The 23,132-nt window shown below is 30.2% G+C and overlaps 1 protein-coding gene across 4 annotated transcripts in view; it reads left to right on the forward strand.

The window, feature by feature from the left end:
• The window catches only part of Ten-a (Teneurin-a transmembrane protein), a 1,091,387-nt gene that overhangs the window by 978,473 nt on the left and 89,782 nt on the right, over nucleotides 1-23,132 (forward strand). For all 4 annotated transcript variants that reach the window (XM_076399553.1, XM_076399555.1, XM_076399556.1 and 1 more), the window contains 2 exons: nucleotides 6,721-6,867; nucleotides 8,386-8,593. In XM_076399553.1, the coding sequence (XP_076255668.1) occupies nucleotides 6,721-6,867; nucleotides 8,386-8,593 (355 nt within the window). The remainder of the gene's footprint in view (nucleotides 1-6,720; nucleotides 6,868-8,385; nucleotides 8,594-23,132) is intronic.

The raw sequence follows: 23,132 nt of genomic DNA on the forward strand, positions 1-23,132 counted from the left end.
AAATTGCTTCCCAGCGAGCATTCTTTTGAGATCTGAGATCAGGAAATAGTCGCTGGGGGCTAGATATGGAAAATATGGTGGATGAGGAAGCAAATCAAAGCCCAATTCATGGACTTTTGTCATCAATATCCCTGACTTGTGACAGGGTGCATTTTTTTGGTGAAGCAGCACTTTCTATTTCTTCAAATGCAGCCGTTTTTCGGCGATTTCGTTCTTCATCTAAACGATCTAATAACCCTATGTAAGGGTCGCTGTTGATGGTATTTTCTATCTCAAGGTAGTCAATGAAAATTATTCCATGCGCATCCCAAAAGATAGACGCCATAACTTTGCCAGCCGACTCTTGCGTTTTCCCACGCTTTAGAGCGGTTTCATCGTGTGTAGTCCACTCAGATGTCGATTGGACTTCGGAGTGAAATGATGGAGCCATGTTTCATCCATTGTCAAATATCGATGCAAAAACTCGAGATTATTAGGCTTGATCATCTTAGAGCACTGCTCTGAATCATCAAACCGTCGTTGTTTTTGTCAAAAGTAAACTTACGCGACACCCACTTTGCACAGAGGTTTCTCATGCCCAAACGTTACTGAATGATATGATGTACACGATCAGTTGATATCTTTAGAGTGTCTGCTGTTTCATTCAATTTCAATTAACGGTCATTCAAAATCATTTTGTGGATTTTTAAAATCTTTTTGTCGGTAAGAACCTACTTATTCTACATCATCGATCTTATGAGATTGTTTAGATATCTCGATAAAAATGATACCGGTGTTGCTTTTTATATTTCGGGATTTGATATCAAAATTACTAGTCACCATTAATTATCTATTAAAATGGTTTTCTTTTAAATATATTATCGATATATAACCTAATCTAATTTAGCTTTCAAAGAGTGCATGTCAAAATTTTATGACTACTGGTGATGTTTTTTCAAAGATGCACAGATAACTTTAGGATTCAATAACGTGTTGATGATTGGAGTTGTTTAAACAGAGAAGAGAAAAAGAGGATTTTTTCATCAACATGTCACAGATCAGCTGGCAAGGTTATGGTTCTGCCATTTACTCTATTTTGGGATCTTTTTGAAATTTTGGTCAAAGACTTTTTTTTAAGAAAATTTGAGCAAAGAGCAAAGAAGAAAATTATTAATGTTGAACATTATCTGATATTATTTAATAATAACTAAGTGTACGAGGAAAGAGATCGTTAACGTAAAAATTTCTTCCTGACAAATAGCAAAAAGTAGATTACAAAGTGTCCTTTCAGCACGATATTACGAATACGCCATCAAGTAGATGTTCCAAAACTCGATATATGATTTTCAGTGACAAAGGTTATTCATTTGCCGTGTATACTAAGACATCAATTCATTTTTATTATTTATTTCAACATATTCAGTCGAGTTCTTTCGTGTCATTCAACATTTCATGAGTTCATCATATAAAATTCCAAAATATAAAAGGTATCCTAATAATTATTCATTACCAAAACTATAATAAAAATGTTTTAATTATTTAATTGACTATGAATTACAATTTTATTTTTTCTGCAAAATTTTCTAACACTCTTTATGGAAACCTATTAAAGTAACTTCCATTTTTTTTTCAATACTCTGGCAACTTCTAACAACCTCTAACATACACTTTTTTTAACTAATATTTTTTAAATAAGGTATACAATTTCCATTCACATCAACATATTTTGATCAAAAAAATGTAAATGTTCCTTTAATCTAAAATAAATTGCTTTAATATTATAGTCATTATAAGGGACTCACCATATCTCTTAAGCTTAGACTCAAAAAAAGTCAGACAATTGGTACTGTAATTAAGTATATATCCAATAAATTTCTGATCTTATATTGAAAATATTGTCAAAACAAGTTGTAGTAATATTTACATATGATTTTTAAGTTATTCCCTTTAGTCTATTATAAGAGAAACATGATTAACATAATAAATTTTGGTCGAAATTCCACCACAAGAAATAAAAGGCGATCACTAGTACATTTAAATAATCCAGCGGGATTCGAACCCGCTACTATCACAGCAATTAGAAGACAATCACATCATATAATTTTTATTTTGCTTAGGAGATCCCAGCAGCACAACCCACATATTAAAACAAACGAAAATAATTGGGTTAGAAGCAATAAAGAGAAGGCCGGCATTTTCTCAAAACACTTAAAAGATGTTTTTAAACCCTTCCAGTCACAGCTGCATAAAGATGAGGAAAATAAATTTACTAGCTTTCTAGATTCGCCATTTCAAATGGACTTGCCGCACGAGAAATTAACGGTCAAAAAAGTTAAACAAACAATAATGAGAGAGATTAATATTAAAAAAGCTTATGATTTAATTACTGGTAAAACTTTAAAAGAACTACCAGAAAAGGGTATAAAACTATTAACATTTATATTTAATGCTATGCTACGAATTAATTACTTCCCTAATATCTGGAAAGTAGCTAAAATATTAATGATTCTTAAACCAGGAAAAATACCAGAAGATGTGACCTCCTACCGTCCTATAAGTTTATTACCGAAAATCTCGAAAGTTTTCGAGAAATTATACATAAAGAAGCTAAACTATATAATAGAAAAAAGAAAAATTATTCCAGAACATCAGTTTGGCTTTCGCAATAAACATGGGACTATAGAACAAGTGCATAGATTTGTAAGCAAAATAAACAATGACCTAAATGCCAAAAGATATTGTTTGGCCGCTTTTCTAGACAAATCTCAATCTTTTGACAAAGTATGGCATACGGGCTTGCAGGTTAAACTAAATAAACTTCTCCCTCATCCGGACTATGAGTTACTAAAGTCCTATCTCACTGATAGACATTTTATTGAAAATCAATGCCATGAACATACCGAATTAAACCCCATATATTCAGGAGTTCCACAAGGTAGTGTACTGGGTTCAGTACTGTATCTTCTGTATACGGCCGATCTGTCCACCACAAAAATAACTACTCTGGCAACATACGCAGACGACACAGCAATCTTAGCATTCCATGAAGATCCAGTCACAGCATGAACAAACCTACAAACCCACCTGGAGCAAATACAATTATGGTTGAAGACAAGGCGCATTAAAGAAAATGAAACAAAATCCACGCATGTAACGTTTACCCTGCGTAGAAGAACATGTCCACCAGTGAATATTAATCATCATCAACTCCCCGAAGCAGAGCATGTTAAATATATTGGTATGCACTTAGATCGACGACAACCCTGGAAGAAACACATAATCTCTAAAAGGAAACAACTTGGACTTAAACTGTATCAAATATATTGGATCATCAGGCGCAAATCCAAGTTATCATTAGATAACAAGGTATTGCTGTATGAGTCTATACTTAAGCCCATTTGGTCATATGGAATCCAAATATGGGGTACCGCTAACAGATCTAATATATCCGTCATTCAACGGTTACAAAAAAAGGTGTTGCGTGCCATTGTTGATGCTCCGTACTATATTTCAAATAAAGTGATAGAACGCGATATTCCTCTAGAACCTATAACGAGTGTAATTCAACGTGTTTGTGTGAAGTGCTTCGAAAGAGTGTCGGTGCATCCCAATGTACTCGCTAATCAGCTAAATATGCGACGTGATAGTGAAGTGCGTAAACTAAATCGTTTAACACCACCTGATCTGATTACTGGACATATGTAGACTTTAGAACAAGCTTTAGAAGAATAAGACTAATTAATTAAGATAATATTTTAAACAGAAGATTGCTTAATGAAGTGATTTTCTACATGCCATGTATATATAATATAGACAATAAGAAATACTTATTGCCATTAGGGCAGATTGTGGAATCACGAAGAGTAATAAAAACAATATTCTAAACTCAAATATATCTGCTCATTAAGATCGTTATTTTAGAGTTCAAAAAAACATTGGACTGTTTTTAAAACATTTTCTTATAATACAATATTGTTCTCAAAATTTACGAATATAAGATCCAAAAACTAAACCACATAATGACGGGGCCATTGTTATTATTAACCTGGCTTTGTTGTCAGTATATTCATTATCTGATATAACGAGAGAGATCTTCCGATCTATTGTGCTTCGAGAAGCTCTCGAGATAGCGTTCTTTTTCTTGGGAAAGTTTTCAGAAAGATTCCGCCTTATAGCTAATTAGTATTCTAATATCGTGTACGGTATTATGAAATTCTGAACTGATTGCATCGTAATGGGGAAGTTTTGAGCCTGAGCCGGGCATTTTTGCCGAAATCTGATATACCGTATAATATTTCATGGTTGTCGTGGCCGCTTTACTTCGTCAGGCGGCCAAAGGGGAACCGGGAAGAAAAACTCGTTAGCGCTAATAGTGACAAATGCACCTGTTTATCGAATAGCGCTAGTTCATTAGTTGATATTGGATTCTGAACTTTATCCTTGGGAAATAAAATGAAGAAAGCAGAAAGTCATTACTTCTGAAAATAAACTTTGTTAACGATAGTTCTCTATTTTCGCAGTTTTACTTTGCTACAGAGGATGGACCAAATAATATGAACACCTATCCTTTACAGGATATATTTAAAATCATCGTGGTCCAGTAGATTGAATATACTGCGCTGGCGCATTCATCCCCACTGTTAGAAATATTTGAATATTCTCTTTATTGCTTTGAGCATCCTGGCTCACTCTATGTCTTATTTATAACCAAACTTCCGATATCGCCATAGTATTAGTCTTCAAGACTAAACATATACTCTGTATAACTTTTTAAAATAAAAATTAAAGTTCATAAGTTTTATATTAACCTATATATTATAAAAATGACCTTTCACAAAAATTAATAAAATGACTATATACTAATGACAATGTTATTAATTTATGAAACATTTTAAAGGAGGCAAAGAGAAAACTACAGCATAATTAAAATTACAATATAGATTAAAGGATATAAAACAATAAACCTTAACTATGCCACTAGCCATTTACTAAACTACCACATATTTGAATATACAATACTACAAATGTATTATATATAAATAAAATTTTATAACAACTTCCTTGTAGATACATTCCATTATACTCATACTACTTACTATTTAATTACAATAAAACAAAAGTTATAACAGAACATGTTTCCAAATTAAGGCAATATTTCGTGGAAAGAGGACTTACCCACTAAAAATTACCACCATATTTAATCAAATCAAGGACTCAATTACCTAAAAACTCAATGATGTAAATATTTTGTATTTTTATTAGTACAGATACTTGCTACAGTTGTTTAATTTAATTTATTGTTTTTAATTTATTGGGAAGGAAGAGTAATCTGTCTTCTGAAGAAGAGAATATCAGGCCTAAGAAGAAATAAAAGAAGAAATACTTGTAATCTTAATCTTATGTAGTATTTTCCGGCACTTCAGTGGTGCCTATAAACTGAACGATTAATTGAATTTGCTTAAATATATATTTTTCTATTACCCTGTCAAAATTTAATTATAGTATATTATTCTGACATTCATATTCATTCGTACTGCTTCAATATTGCGTCCTATAGCATTCTTGACAAAAAAAAAACTTATATAGACAGATTCAAATTTATTTTTTGTCCGTAACTCTTTTTACCTTATCATACCCTCACTAAATTCATTCGTAAGATAATCACATCGATACTTTTATGGAAAATACTACCTTGACAATTACTTCTTATGCGGTTGTAAATTAAGCTTCGTGACTTCTTGTTCCCTGAAAAATTCTTTAAGTATATGACTTCCAAATTTCAAAGCCTTACAAATTCCGGCAAAGATGCTGCCGAAATTCAGTATGAAGTTGAGGACACCGAGAGGGCATATGATTCTTCTTGTCTTTGGCTTTAGTTGTACAACAAGCTCATCTTGAAATTCACGCATATGCCTGTTTCTTTCTCTTGCTGTTAAGTATGTCTAATTACAAACTTGATATATTAATTTATTTTCACTGCAAAATAAAACTCTTTTATTTAATTTATCCTATTAACAACTGAAACTTAAAAGACAACAAAATTAAAAGGAATTATTTTAAGTAAAAAAATATCAAAAAATAAATTTATGAAAACCTATATCAAACGCTTTAATAGTTAAACAAATTAATGCCCAAATTTTACCAATTTTGCCAAATCTAAAGGCAATAACTATATACATAATACTAAATACATTGTAAGTTAAATTGAGAAAGTCTAGTTAAATAGTTAAATAAACGATTTTTCGAAAATAAATTACATCCACAAAACAAATATCGAGTTTTAGCATTTCGACTTGCCACGAGTATATTGCACCGATGAATAAACGAATAGCACCGATAGTAAGCGAATCTCTGGACCACGATGAGTTTTACCGTATCCTGATTTATACACAATATTTTTGTGTTGGACAGAGAAGATATTTGACGATGCTCCTCAAGCAAAGAATAAATCTTTTAGGCTGCGTTGCGTCACTTGCTTTGTAGCGTATTGTTATCATTGTAGAGTCTGAGATATCAACAAATCGTGTAATATAATGAAATATAATTTGCAACTGACTATGACTTGGCATGTAAACTGTGCAATACATACGAGTTCCATTGTTTAGACGATGACAGTGTTATATAATTATTTTGTTAATTCAATATTTTGTTATTATATCTAGAGCACCCCGCGAATAATAGTAATTAATTTTGATATAAATCAGATATGTTTCTTCTCATCTTATTTATTTTTGGTTGCAGCTGGCTGTGAGAATGCTTGTTCAGGCCATGGACAGTGTACCTTGGAAGAAGGTTTATATAAGTGTGTTTGTATTGAGGGCTGGGCCGGATTCGATTGCAGTATAGCTTTGGAAGCCGAATGCCAAGACGACATGGACAACGATCACGGTAAGATTTTACTAGATGTTGTGTTCAATACCAGTAATTCATGTTTTATTATATAATGCAACAACATTAAATTATTATTCACAGCTTAATGTAATACTTAATAATATAAACACAATTTTCTAAAATATAAATAATAAAATATTCTACTTTATAGAGAATATATCAACAATCTAGTCGAAAGAAATGGTTAATAGTATTCGTTAAAATTAACATAATTATTGCTATTATAAATATTATTAATATAATTATTATTATTTATATTATATATTTATATTATTATTATTATTATTATTATTATTATTTATATATTTATATTATTATTTCTATTTGCTATTATTTCTATTGCTATTATTCTATTATTATAATACAATTTTCTACAATTAAAGTATATTAATTTTATACTGACCTTCAGTTGTTTCCTCTTTCATTACTATATCTTGGTAATTATCAACATTGAAACAAAAACCAACATTCATAAAGATTTATTCAATTGCTGTCACTTTCCAAAACACCAATCAAATTAATAAGTAAGCTGCTTATTTCCAATCAATCAAAAAACTTGCTCAAGATTCTACCATTTAACAATGCCTTCTTCAATGTGTCTGGTCGAGCTCACACAAACTTATATAATACTTCCTTGATTTTCTTATATGTTTTAGAAATTGTATTATTTTAACAGCAATCTCTGAAAGTGTCATTAAACCTTTTCGTGGGTTATCTTTACACCACTTCATTCCTATATTACTCAACAGTGTATGAAGGGATGTTCCACATCCCTCAAATAGCTGTATAACTTTTGCCATTTTGTAGATACTTTCCAGACAAATAAGGTACTCTGATATAATTGTATTAAATTATGTTTCGATTGAAAAAACTTACTGTTTTGTACATTTCGAATATTTGATCTCTGATACAGCTAACATCAAGCTGATCTTGACTTGACACCAGTTACGCATAAAGACGATTCCTTTTTGGTGAATTTAAGGTTATATTGTTTTTTGCTTTTTGGGATCTTTTAGTGACCGTACCGTACCGTGATATTCAGTGCAGCTGCAACGCACAAAAAAAATATTTTCAACGAAAACCGCGGCGATTTACAATTTATTAAAACAAAGCGTTAAAACAACGTTTGCTTGGTTTATAACCCGTAATTGTAATATTTTAAATAATATTCCAAACGTTTGACAAACGGACAACTTTTGCAGAATCATTTGATTACATGTTTGAACTTCTCTAACAGCATTCTATCTAGTTTTAGATGGAATAAAATGAGAAGGAAGATGTTGTCTGACTGTAAATCGAATTTATAAATTTTAACAGACACATATTGATCACGTGTGCCACTACTGTTTTAAATAGATGAAAAATAGATGAATTCGGCTATAATTGATGACAATAATAATTAAAAAAATGATTCAGCTAATAAGGTAATAAAACATAAATTCATTTTAAGACAGAACGAAATTCGCCGAGTCTGCTAGTTATATATTATGATCAAAAATATCTTTGAAATTCCAGATGGTATGGTCGATTGCTCGGATAGCGAATGCTGTTCGCATCCCAGCTGTTCAGACCACATCATGTGCATATCCAGCAACGATCCCGTCGAAGTGTTGCTAAGGAAACAACCGCCATCAGTGACCGCGTCATTTTACCAACGTGTAAAATTCCTGATCGAAGAAAACTCGGTCCAGTCCTACGCACACATGGACGAGTACACCGAAAGGTAAGTTCAGCGTGAGCTGATTACCATTCCTAGTTTTAGAGCTTAAATATATACGACCTACACGTAGCCCTTAACGTATGGGTTTCTTTTTCGATTATAGTGCATTTCCCAACGTAATTATATCCAATCGACATAATGAGCTTTTAATTTAGGTCGGTTGTCCGGCCCAATGACAAACGCCCGTTTGATTCCATCCTAATTTAATGAATTCTGATAACAAATCATTGTTGTTGCTACAGCGGATTGAATACGAGTTCGTTTATTTAACTATGCGAACGCCGCAATATCCAGCTGCGATAGCATCGGTAGCTAATTATTTTATCTAGATATGAAATTTGTACAAAGGTAATTTGTGTCGAATGCAATATAATCAAATTAGAAATGGGAAAGACCATAAGGGCACAGTACACGCGTTATATCGCCGCTCACTGAGATTATTTCAAATATTGCTGAATATATGTTGCAGTTTTAGTTGGATGTATAATATGTACAAAAAAAAGTTTTATCGGTTCACAGTTATGACATATTATATTTACGTTTCATCATTCAGCAGAGCTTATAATAGATTAGTGAGATTTCCGATAATCCTGCAGGTATTCGGTGTACAACGTTCCTTTTACAATCGTTCAATGTTGATGCACATAAAATGTTTGCCTAAATAGAACTTGAAATGGTATTAATTTAATATTTATTACGTTTAATTAAACGTAAAACATAAAAGTTTTTTAATTTCAGTTAATTTGAATCCATCCTATGGAGAAGGGAAGTGTAATAATTTACGGGGTGTTTTGAATAATCAACATTTATTCTAGTATAGTATAAGTACCTCTATGGGAGTTCTCTGTGTGTTAAGTGTGTTATTTGTTTCGTATAGCAACTATCATTAGGAAGATCAGTACGTTAAGAAAATACTGGAAATACTAATAGTGTAATGTAAAACCGTATACATTGTTCATTCTCCGTATACAAGTCATACATTATGCTAAAAATTTACGAAAAACATATACATTATATATTGAATTTGAAACCACCCTCATTAATTTATTGAATTTGAAAAAAATTGCAAATAATTCAGGATATATAGATAACATTGACACCACTAAGAATAATATGCAATATTTTTTAACAAATATGCATTAGTACGTAACAAAATATCAAAATAACCTTTAAAATAACTGATGAATAATTACTCTTTTGAAGCAGAATATATCAAATGTCAATAAATTCAAATATTTACAGATTACTAAGACTAAACTTAATTCGTATATTACAATATATGTTCTGTTATATCTGCTAAGAATAATACAGGCCTTCTGAATTGAGTAATGAGATGAAATTAAAATGAAAACGTGCGAATCATAAATAAATAAATTATGACCATTAAAATTTTCAATGCAATTTTAAATCAGCAGTATTTAATTAGAAAACAAGGTTACAACAAGTCATAGATTGCGCATATAGGCTGAAAAACTGACAAGACTGAAAAAAAAAGACCATTAATTTTTGCTTTTCCTATAGTTTGGCTGGGGATCAACCAAACATATAAGACATGCCAATGAAATAATGTTTTTGGGGCGTAATTTAAGCGTAATTGACTGATCTTGTTCCAAAATTAGGATTGGCAAAAAAAATTGAAAATCTGAAACAACTGAATAAACTGATCCATAAAATATAACGTTTTAATTCATTCGAATTCGATCCAAAAACGTAACAAACATTAACCAAGACATCATACTCGCCAGATCAAGTGTTGATTTTTCCCTTCTTGGAAACCAATGCTCAAAATGAAAAAATCAGTAAAATGTAGAATGAACAAGAGAATCTAGTGCATACTTCTTATAATATTAATTTTTTTTAACAATATGCAGCAATTTTTTGAAACAGCAAACATTGTTAGTACCAATTCTTTAAATTTAATGAGATCTATTTCTTTCAGAAAAAACCAAAATTAATATTAAACTCCTAAGCTTAATTATTGAAATTTGCCTAATCTGATGACCGATCTATTTCGCGAATTTCACTTCCTGGTTTATTTGAGAATTTGTTTTGTTTATTGATGATGACTAAAGTATCATTGAAACTGAATTTGACATTAATACCATTGTTTCACGTATATGTATGCAGTTCCTTTCATTAAGATATTTTGATATTTTAGAAGAATTGATTACTAATTAGTAGCAAACATTTTAACTTAGAACAATATTGAATCATCTGTTTTGGATTGTAAAACGAACGGATTACACCCAAATCGCCCTGTACAATGCTCCAAGGGTATATAAACTAACCGGGTAAGGAACAGGGAATTAGTATTCAGTACAGAATATCATATGATGCACATTTCGCCTGGATCGGATCCGATAGCGAATTAAACGATCGTCTGACGTCGCCGCGGGCGAGATCTATCAAACGAAACTGTGGTGGTGGGGACAGGGGCGACGAATCGGAAATAAAATTGCAACATGTCTTCGGCTCGTTGTCCAATTTCAGCTCTGCACGTTCGAGCGGAGGTCTTGGGTGTGTTTTTTTTTCGACGACAGTCGACCCCGGACCGCTCTCCTAGCTCGGGCGATGCGCCTACCTACGGCGGAGCTCTTTCTAGGTCGGCCAAGGTGCTCTTCTGGAGTCTTTTCTCAAGCCCACTCGAGCTGAAGTAACATGGACTCGTGGAGTTGATATACTCGAGGCTTTGGCGAGGAGAAATAATTAAATAAGTTAATAAACGCAGTTGCTCGAGATGTAATGGCTATATTCTATATAAGAGCCATCGAATTTGGGAATGTATTTTTTTATATAATGAAAAATATATACAATCTTCTAACTATTGGATTATCAAAACACAACAGTTTAAATCTATTTACTTTCATGATAAAATTGATTAATTTCGTGAAACATTTTCCCACGGTTAAAGAATATTATTATATTTATTTGCTAAATAAATTTTCAATTTCAGGCAGTGACTTTTTTAACTAACATTCTTAAAAGTTGAATAGATTCGTTGAAACAATTATTGTATATTTAAAATTTCCAAAATAGATTATTAAAATATACAAGTAGAAATAATTAAAATGTATATCAGGAGAAATAATTACATAAATAACAAACACCTGTATTTCGATTTGAATCAAAAATATAAAGAGTTATTTTAGATAAATCTTTCTTTATGCACTATATGAAAGAAATATTCTACAGCAGTATTTATTTAATACAAAAAAACATCTGTGTCAGTTAAAATTCGTTATTATACGAGATCTATCTTTTACAGTGAATACATACCAAGTTTGTTGGTAATTATTTCAGGTTTTTATAACAGATTTCACTAGTCATAACCATTCAATTTATGAATTGATATATATGTCATTTATTCTACTGATATTAACCTCCTAAATTGCAAGTTTGGTGCCTGAAAATGTGCGCATTTTTGAAGCGAATAATTTTACCTGTTTTATCAAAAGAATAATGCCACCAAAAGTTATCCCTTGCTGGAATAGGCTTACGCTGAACATTCGTCAACCATAAGATCATGTGAAACGTAGTTTTGTGATTATTTTAATATTCTAGACAGGTAGACCGAAAGTGTTTGAAAATGCTGAATTATAGTAGTTATTGGAATGAAAGCCTAGGAAAAATTGAGGTACAATTGGCGGAATATTAGCTGAGTTGCAATTTGAAAACAATTATAAGCGATGGGAAAGATATAAAAGATGGAATATAAGTGCCACATGAACTGGATGACAGGCAAATAGAAAATCGAAAAGTCGTCAGTGCATTCTGCTTCAAAGATATGAAAAGATCTGATAAGAATAAAAGATGAAAAATGAATTGATTTTGAAAATAAATTGGGAAACGTTATTGTTATCACCTGGCTAAGTCAAATAGCTTTAGTTGCAACAGCACTCTCTGTATCTGGAGGAATCAGATTAGTGTCAATTATGATGAACGGTTGAAGCCTAGAAAAACAATTAATATTGTTCACTACTGACTATAATGATCTACATTATCAATGATTAAAGAGACGCCCAAAAACATTAAATGGTGGCTATGTAGCATCACAGCTCGCAAAAACTAGACAAAGAAGACAAAGAATTGAAACCTTTTGAATGGGAAGTTGTAACCCATACACCGTACTCGTCAGACTTTGCTCCATATAACTACCACCTTTTCACATCGACGGGACATGCTCTAGCAGAGCAGCATTTAGTGGATTTCGAAGAAATTAATAATGGTTCAATGAAAAGTTTAGCTCAAAGAAAAAGATATTCTTTGAAAATGATATCGAGTCAGTTTTTATAATATAATAATCGACATTAAATATTTACAAGATTGAAAAGCATTAAATTAAACAATTTAAAAAAGCTTTCAGAAAAGTCATTTCTCATTTATTCAGAATCAAAAAATGTATCCAACGACAATATTATAGAATAACTATATTAGTTAAAGTAAATTAAATTTCAAAACCCTATGCTTTTTTATATAAATATTTTATATAAGTCTTATATTTTTTGCCATTTAGAATAAACAGGTTATTACTATCGATATCAATCGATCGATATTAAATAATGAAGAAAATATAATGCTTTCAAACATTTTATTGTATGTGTAGTTAGATCATATAACATATAACAATTTCATGGTACATTTATGTATTTATGAATCTTACATACAGGTACGATTATGAATTTATAATCAATGACCTTAAATATTACTTAAGATAGAATAATTATATAAATAACAAACATCAACAGTTCAATTTGGATCAAAAATATAAAAACCAATTTTATCTTATTGCAAAAAAAAATTATTTATGTTTTATTAAGTTAGCGTAATTTGTCAAATAATAAATAATAGATAATTATCTTTGTTAAATGTTAAATTAAGATGATATAGCATTACAGTAAATCTATAGTAATATTAACATATGTTTCAAATGAAATACTGGTGTAAATCTAACAACAAATTCTTTACAATATCCCCCTATTAAAAGTTAATTATAAAAATAATAGTTAACGCAACACAGTTAATTGTATTTATTTATTTAACACATGGAAAAAATATCAATAGTAAAAACATAGTATAAATATATTAGCTAAAATAAGTTAGCATGCAAATCTATAGTTTCTGCAGTAAATATGTTTCTATGTTTTACTTTAAAAATTATATTGTTGTTATATATATATATATATATATATATATATATATATATATATATATATATATATATATATATATATATATATATATATATAAATGATCCGGTGAAAATTTGAGAGAACGATTTTTTGCCATTTAGAATAATGACGCTATTGTCGGGGCAAATTAGTTATTAATGAATTTAATTATTTCTCCCTCGTATACGTGATGGGCCGGTGCGGATTGCACGTTCATGAAAAATTCAACTTGTCTGGACTGTCTCCGAACAAAAAACCGCCCTTGACTAGCCTACGTTTTCCGTTTCTCTACCCTTTTCTGCCCTCTATCCTCCCGAGGCGCTGCTTTAATTAAATAGGAAGTAAATTGCACTGTGAGTAGAATAACTGTGGGGATGCCGGATACGGCCCAGAACCATGGAGCTTGTATTTGGTAACGAGTTCGGGGTAATTAGGTCCTTTGCCAAAAATAACGGTAACGTATAGAAAATATCTGTTCTATATATTTTCCGCCTTTAATTTGGGCCTGGCTTAAAAACGGTTCGAGATAGAAAAAGCGAAATATACAGAAAAACCCCGTCCAGATTGAGATCTGGATACTTTGAAAGTTCTTTTTGGCGACGACCCTCGGCGAACAAAGAATATTGACCCACTTTTTATCTATGCTGATTTTCTTTTACATATTTGTAGGAGGACATAACGAGATCTTTCCGACACCTAATTTACTTTATATACAGAAAATTAGCTGTAATATTTTTTTAAGATATAATTTATACTAAAATACATTGGCGAGAAATAATTTCATAATTTTATTAAGTATAAAGAATATATAATTATTGCTAAAAATGTTAAACTTGTATTTTTTATATCTTTTACACAAATGTAAATATGAAATAAATCACAACCATAATTCAGGAAAAAATACAGAATTACTCAAAAACTTCTTAAAAAAGGCGAAAATGATTGTAATAAATGTCATATAAAATAAGTTTTAAGCCAAATATTTTATTTTATTTGAAAAATAATGTCTTTAAAACGATATTCGATTATGCCCACTAATTAACTACAGTTAACCTCCTTTTATCATAATATAAAAACCGCTATAATACATACATGTCATACAATACAATGTTTATCCACATTTGGAAAAAGGAAAAATATAATTAACAAAATACCTACTACATTTTCTAAAAATTAGTTAGACCTTAATTAGTTACCTATTAAATTTCCAATTAAATATGTTAATGTTGGCTACTTAGAGTTCCATAGATCCAACGAAACCTTTTTCGATAATTAAAATTAGCGTAAAAGTCATATATTGAAAGCATTCTCGATTTGATTTAACAAGTTAATTTAACAAAAGAAAGATAAATTAGTCACAGTAGAATAACCGCAAAGTAGTGGTCATACAATCAGATATCAAGATGATTATATCAGGAAAGGAAAAAATTAACTAAATTTTGAGTTTCACTTCACTTCTCTATTAGTGAATTTGAAGACATAGAACTTGATACAAATACAAGATCCTCCACAACAACTTTGAGTTTTGGATCTTTGGAAAATTAAAATCTAACATGTACATTACATTAGACAATCAATATGCATACAGCTTGTCATAAGTTGGTATTGATATGTGTATTTGGATTTGGAAGCTCCGTTCATAGATAAATGGATAATCATACAAAATAAAAATAAATAAACATTCTCAGTGAAGAAAAATTGTAAAAATTTAATAATATCTATAGGTACTCATATTTCGTACCATTTATTACGCACCATAACACAAAAACCACCGTAATTTTTTTCTTGTCAATCATATATCGTAACATTGAGAGGTGAAGCGGATCAAAAAACCATATTCTTGATATCCATTTTTTGACTAATTTTGTTTTAATAAAGGATACATTAATTATAGTTATATTAATTATACAATACATTAAGCAAAAGACACAAAAATAAAAATAGAATAAAATTAAAATCCATAAAATTACAAGGAAGTGGGGCAAAAAACAGCAAAGCAAATAATAATTTAACATGATTTGCAATCTAGTAATCCTAGTAATTTGAATCCAAAAAGAATTAATCTAGAGAACCACGGCTATCGTACAAAGTAAAAGAATGCCATACGAATATTTTCTTACCATCTTTTTGACATTTTCAACTTCTTAAATTAGTAAATATGGCAATATATAAGAAACACGTTTCCAAACTAGAACAGCCTTTTAAATAATATTATGTATAACATTTGAAAATGTACCTTCAAAAGTTTATACGAGAGTAATTAGTAAATGGACTAAAAACTGCTATTACAGAAGATGGATAGTCACTCCGATAATGTGTAATTCAGTTGTATTGTACAGATAAAGTTTAAATGAAAATCAGCCTAGAGACCAGCGAATCTAAAAGTTCACTTTTAATTCGTAACTTCCCGCAATTTAAATTGTAAAAGTTGGAGGTGCGATTCTGTATTCTTTGCGAGCGAGCGGGTTGGGTACCGGGAGAAGAGGGGCGGCAGTGTCGTGAACAAAAAGCCCGTTACGAAACGCGAGAGTGTATGTGTGTGTGTGTGAGAGAGAGAGAGAAAGAGAACAGGAGAAAAAACGAAATTAAATTTCGTGCCCTGACGCTCCGTGCAGTTGCTAAATAATCCATTTAAAAAATTCAAAGTGGCGCCTCGGAAAATACCCGTGTGTTTCGTCTTTGAATCCCTTTGTGTGCGTTTTTACCCTTTTCAGTCCAACCTTGCCGAGCTGTCGCTCTGAACGGACCCTTTTTGAGACTTAAGGGAAAAATTATTTTTTTATCAAAAGAGAAACGATTATGCAGCAAGTACCGTTCGTCCTGACCTCTGATCAGCTTTTATTATTCTATCTGCAGCCTGTGTTTTCTATCGCCTTTGAGGGCATCGATGCACCAATCTACCTACAAACAATTGAAATATTGTTTTAAAATCAAGAGAGATCATAATTTTTTTTCTAAGATGTAATAACATAATCAATATCCAATTTGTATTTCATATATAAAACTAACATATGCTTTTATTAATTATATCCTTAAATATTATTACATTAGATATGCTTAACACAATCTTAATTTACAAAATAATATATTACTACTATTCTGTTGTATATATACAATAGAATATATACAGAATATATTTCCCAAATTAAAATAAAACTAAACTACTTAATTTTATTTCATAATCTTGGAAAATCTTGGATCACTTCTTAAATCAATTTGAATTCCAAAACAGCATGCAGCTCTTCGTTAGTTATGTAGCGATAGGCCTTGATAATTAATCGAAGAACTTTGTTTTGGCAGCGTTGGATTACTATTTGATTTGATATTTTAGTATTTTGATATATTTGCACCTCGTAAGTTGTCCAAATTGACTTTATTATTAACTAATAAACCAATATATTTCATTTAAGGCCCAAATGTGAATCTCTTACGATTAACCAGTACAGTAGCTTTATTTTGAGTCTAATTTGCTCTGCTTTATATCTAACATAATGTTTCCAATTTAGGCTACCATTGAGATGGAGGCCGAGATATTTAGGTGATCCATTCAGTGATATAGTTAAATTTTTATCAATTCACCGCAACGCAAAATTAACATAGACAGATTTAGAGCTATTAAGCTATATTTTCTAGTACTTAGTCCAGTTATAAATGCGTAATGTATATCTTGTTAACTACACCAAGAAATTATTCGAATAACTACAGAACGTTTGCTAATCCAACATCAACAGGTCCACTTTTGGTTAATTAAATGAATTCAAATGAGAACAGCGATACTAAAAGTATATATACTATTTATTGAAGTGAATTGCATTTCTTGTATATATTTCTTTATTCGTTAAATGAAAAATGCAAATATTTACTACAATCAGCATAAATCCCATATTAGTAAAATTAATTCAATATACGATATAAATCCTTTAAATGATCTCTAAAGTAATAGAATATTATTTTGTTTTTCGAGATTCAATTAACACTTTTACAAAAAATACAAATGTTTATGACATTTTCTGATTTTAGAGTATTTTATATGTATTCATCATAAACGAAATTGTTAATATAACAATTATTCTCACTAGAATAAAGTAATTTAAAATGAGTAACAATACAACTGTTTTAGTATTTTATGCATATCATTTTATGCTTTTTTTGTTTTATTTGTTTTCCATTTCTTTGTTTTACATACATATCTATAAATTCTTAATACCTTCAAAGTACATTAATATAATTAAATAATCCAACACAGTATAAATAAATCATTTTAATATTGAATAATTTTTGAAAAATGTTACAGCATCTCAACAACTACAAAAATACACTTCCTAAAAAACTGTAAAGTTGGAGTAGTTTTTCCTATTCTTGTAAGTATATCTAATGTAAGATGTAATTAATAGTAACAAATTTGGATAATTACTAAAATACAAATTAAGTTAATAAGTATATCGTCATCAACTTAACAAACCACAATATCAAATATAAAAGAGGACCCCGCCATGTATAATATATATCCAACCAAATTTGTATGCCTATAAAATACTATTTATTTTAAAAATGTTATAATAGATAAAAAAAAAGATAAATATCGTCAAAACCATAAGGTAAAGTGTATTGGTTATGTTATTAATTGTAACTTAATAATTATGATGCGACATCCATTTATATATATATATATATATATATATATATATATACATATATATATATATATATATATATATATATATGTATATATATATGTATATATCTATATTAATATCAAATAATAATAGAGTAAATATAAATAATTTCCTCATCATATGTAATATTTTTAACTATAATAATTACATAACAATCCATTTTATTATCACCAACAAATAACGTTAAATTGCAATATTTCAATTGTTTGTGATGGAAAACACCTTGCCCAACTCCAAGGTTAAAATATCGAACGAATAGGTCATGGAGCAGACAGACAAATGATTTACGTCTGCAATTGAAATGGACACGTCTGACAATCTGAGGTTTTTTTTCGAAAAAAAAAAAAGAAAAAATAACCTTAACTTGTCAATGCCCCTTTATATTGCCCACGTGAAAAATATGCCTGTCGCTGCCAAAGCCATCTCAATATTTTTCACGGCTTTGTTACATCTCGCATAGTTCTCTCTGATCGTAGGTAGGACAACGGACTCTATAACATAGTAAAGAAACGCTAATATTTTTAATTTTTAATTTTAACGCTATTTTAAGTTAATACAGGTTAAGTGATGTTAAGAGATTAAAACGGTGGGAATCCCCTGACGTAGAATTAACCTGTAATAACCACCTAGGTTTGTATCGAAAGGCATAGTGGTGGACACAAGTTGAGCATGGATAAATAACATTGAAAAATTGCATTATTCCTGCATTTCTAAGTGTTTTCATGTTTCATATATTAGTTTTTATATCATTTCGGTACAAAAGTCAAAGGACAAAGTGGGTTTTTTATATATCCCCCCGTATTCGATTTAGAATTTAATATCGCAAAACACTCATAAAGTAAAGCATTTGTTGGATCAGTAAGTTTACCGCTAGATATAGTATCAAATTATTCGTTTCCCCGCAAATAAAATATGCTATATCCTGAATTATATAGCATATGGATTGTGATTTAATAGAGAATATTCAAAATTGTTGATTTACCATATTTGTTTCTGATAATAAATAGTTTTATAATTTTATGATAGAACATAGATACCATAAAATATTGGAAGTAATAATAAAGTTTTGCAGAGTTGTTTTTCTTCATTTCAAGGAACCAATATTTTTCCAAATACCTCATAGTACCTTATTTTAAACTGCGTTTTTAATAAAATAACTATTATTAATAATCCCACTTCTTTCTATAATACCCTGTCATATTTATTGATAATACATTCATTCTATAGGGTGGTGTAAAAGTCCTGCTACCACTTTGAGTGAGCGCCATCTTGATAATGCGACATTTAGCTCAGTTTCACTTCAACCATTATGTAGTGTAGACGCCCAAATTTTATTATGGATAAACGCCACAAGAACGAGCAGAAATAACGACAATAATTATTGAAAATAGTCGTTCTATTATTGCCACATAGCGAAAATTGCGTCAATGGCAGCGATACTTTTACCCCACCATATATATTGGGAAACATTCAATATTTAACTTATAGTTAAACTTTCCCTGCGTGTTTTAATTGGCAAACGATGACTCTTAATGGTAATTTTTTAAATCTGATGAAATATATTCTATATACAAATTATTTCAGTCCTTTTTCTAGTAATAAGAAGAAGAAATGTCCGGCCATTAGGGCTAGGTACTTTATTCTTGATAGGAACTACACTCTCGATAAATTTTTTCACTTAAATCAGCATTATCGTAAAATTCAGTCAGGTTGAGCAACTACAGGTCTATTCAAATTAAAAGAAGACCCACTTAAAGAAACGAAAAAAAGTTAAAGTAAAGAAATTAAAACTATTAAATGCAAATCCTTTATTATTATGTACCGCACCTGAAGGTCTAAGCTTCAGGTAAATATTGAACACGGTTTATTGGCATTATTCCAGTTTTTACACTTGGTATGACATTAAATATAACCAATGATTAGAAAAAATATACGAAAAACTGAAATTACTTTCTTTCGAACCAAGACTAAATAATAAAAAACCGTAAAGAGCTCTAAATGATATGAAACGACAAAGGTAAATCAACGATTTTCATATATTTGACTTGTTCACAAAGGAAAAGATCGTCAAAGCTTTTTATTCCGAAAATCTAACTCGATTACTTTATGAATGGTTTTTCCTGAGTTCCTCTATTGATTAATTTGGCCTATATATTTTTTTTGGTTTGCCGCTTGGGTTTCATGTAGATAAGCTTTTTTTCTCTCGGAAAGAAGAATTATGCTCTACGTTTCTATTTTCTACGTTTTATGTTTAAATATATTTGCGTAGGTTCTATCTTTTTTACTTGAATAATTAATCAACGTCAGATAAGCAGATAAGTTGTCAGGTAAATAATTTTATTGATAGATTATTCGATATATTTTCTTATTAATAATGTACTCATAACAACAAAACTCAAACTTATATGAGTAGTTCATTTTATACCGTAAATTAAAAATTTTAAGCAATATGACTAAGTTACTGTATTATAATAATGTATTATCCAGCAGTTATTTGTAAAAGTATTGTTGTTAAAAAAATTCTCATTGAAAGCACAGATAATATTTTTCCACTTTCCACTTTCCACCTAACTACCTTCTAACTTACAAAATCACTAAACTAACTACTAACAAATCACAGGCTGAACTCAACAAAATTTTCCCCAGGTTCTAAAAATGTTTAAATATCGAAAATTATATAAAAACAATTTTCCGGACTTCTGAATTAGTATTCAACCAAAAATACAAGACATTGGTATAAGTAGTTAGTAGATAACAGATAAAGTACTAGTTTGGTATCATCCCGAAATATTAAATATTTTTAAAAATATATATAAAATGGTAAAATATAATTAAACATATTGAAATATATAAATAAAGCAGATTTATATTTCATTACAACATTATCATCACCTCTAGTCAATAGGTAGACTAATTAATAAAAAAAGTTTTATGAAAAATTGGAATATTACCGAAATAACAACAAAATACTTTGTTCAACTAATTCCAATTTATACGCCAATATTTCTATAACGTTTTTATGGAACGGTACATCTTTCTTCTCAAAGTAGGCACCTTCTAGAGTATTTCTTTTTCCTTTTTTGAGGTCTGGGAACAAATTGATAAATATGGCAGATGGACAAGCGGTAAAAACTTCAATTCTTTCATAAAAACCAACAATTTGTGAGACAGTGTCTCACACCATGTTTTCGTAAATAGTGAAGAAAACTTATTTTCGAAATGATATAAATATTTTTTTGGTTTAAAATAAGAAATATTGAAGAATGTGAATTAATTTTAAAGGAATTAGGTGATGATTTTCTATTGAGGAGATTACTTATTTTTATTGTTGATTGAAGCAAGATGAAAAACAGAAGCATTGGCTGGTTTTAACTTATTTATTTGATATAAAATTATATATGGCCCACGGCAATGTATACAGGAAAATTGGGTTAAGTTTGAAATTGCCGAATACCAGAAAGAAAACTGGAGAGGATGTATACTATATTACGGTATGGAGTGCCAACCTCTAATTCCTGGTAAGCGGATGTTTGTTGCCTATGAATGTTGGTTTTTCAGAAAGCCTGCAACTGCTATTGTTTTTTTTTATTTGATGAAAAATCGTTTAACACCAAAGAGTTTTTAAGGTATAAAAAGGGTTTCAAGTTAAAAGGAGCCTAATTTAAAATCTCAAGTCTTTCTTATTATTGTATCTAGTCACAATTATATATTGAGTTTAGTCTTTTGCCTCCCCAGAAAAAACTGACGATAATATTTTCTAGACCTAACATTTTTGTACACATACTAATTTGAGAGCCGAATATTTGGGTTCATATTGTTATTTTTGTCTTATGTTTTAAAGTAAGATCATGGTAGCGAACTCAAGACTCATCTGTTCTCATGTAACAATATACAAAATCGAAATAAATATGTCTTTTTCATTGTTAGAGAGTACAGATTCTATTAGTAAGTTCCCATGTTTTTGTTCAAATTTAATTAAAACTAGTCATACCACTTTGGTTATATGTATAATGTCGTTTTTATACATTTCGCTCTGCTTTCAAGTGTGTACACGTGTCCCAATTTGGTGAACATGCGTCCTTAAGAGTTATTAAACTTCCTCAGGCGTCTTACGATTGCTTCACCAGCTGTGTCAAAGTACGAAATAATTTGTCACATTCGTTTGGGTCCTGATTACATTGACAACTTATGGACCGTCTGCTATTGTGAATCTCAGCAGGATCCAGTTGGATCAAATACTGCTGAAATAATAAACCGAATAATCCAAGTTGTAGAAATGAAACGCAGAAAACAAATCAGTTTAAACCTATGATTTAAAATTATAGACGATCTTGAGCTTCAAACCCCAAATATAATTTAAAATATTCAGTCTATTTCAATAACTGCTAATAAATTAAAAATGATCAAAATTAATGTAATATTTAACCTGGGTTATTAAAGGAGAAGAAATAGAAAGTACAAGAAGTTAAGATCAGGTAGAAGGTCATTTGTGGTTTCTATAACCACAAACTTAAATACTAAGAAAAAAATCCGTAACGCACGTGTTTTATTCGCGTGAGAAGTACCTAGATGGAAGAGTTTTTCTCTCTCCGAAGTTCTGAACGCATCATCAAGAATCCCATGAAAGAGCTTCAGCGCTAAAACAAGATGCATCGGGAATGAGAACCAAAATTACAGAATTACTCCGAACATGAGTAA

This window comes from Rhynchophorus ferrugineus, unplaced genomic scaffold (genome assembly GCF_030347505.1).
Source record: "Rhynchophorus ferrugineus isolate W39M unplaced genomic scaffold, kcgeb_rfMv2 rfM3, whole genome shotgun sequence".
Lineage (NCBI taxonomy): Eukaryota > Metazoa > Arthropoda > Insecta > Coleoptera > Curculionidae > Rhynchophorus > Rhynchophorus ferrugineus.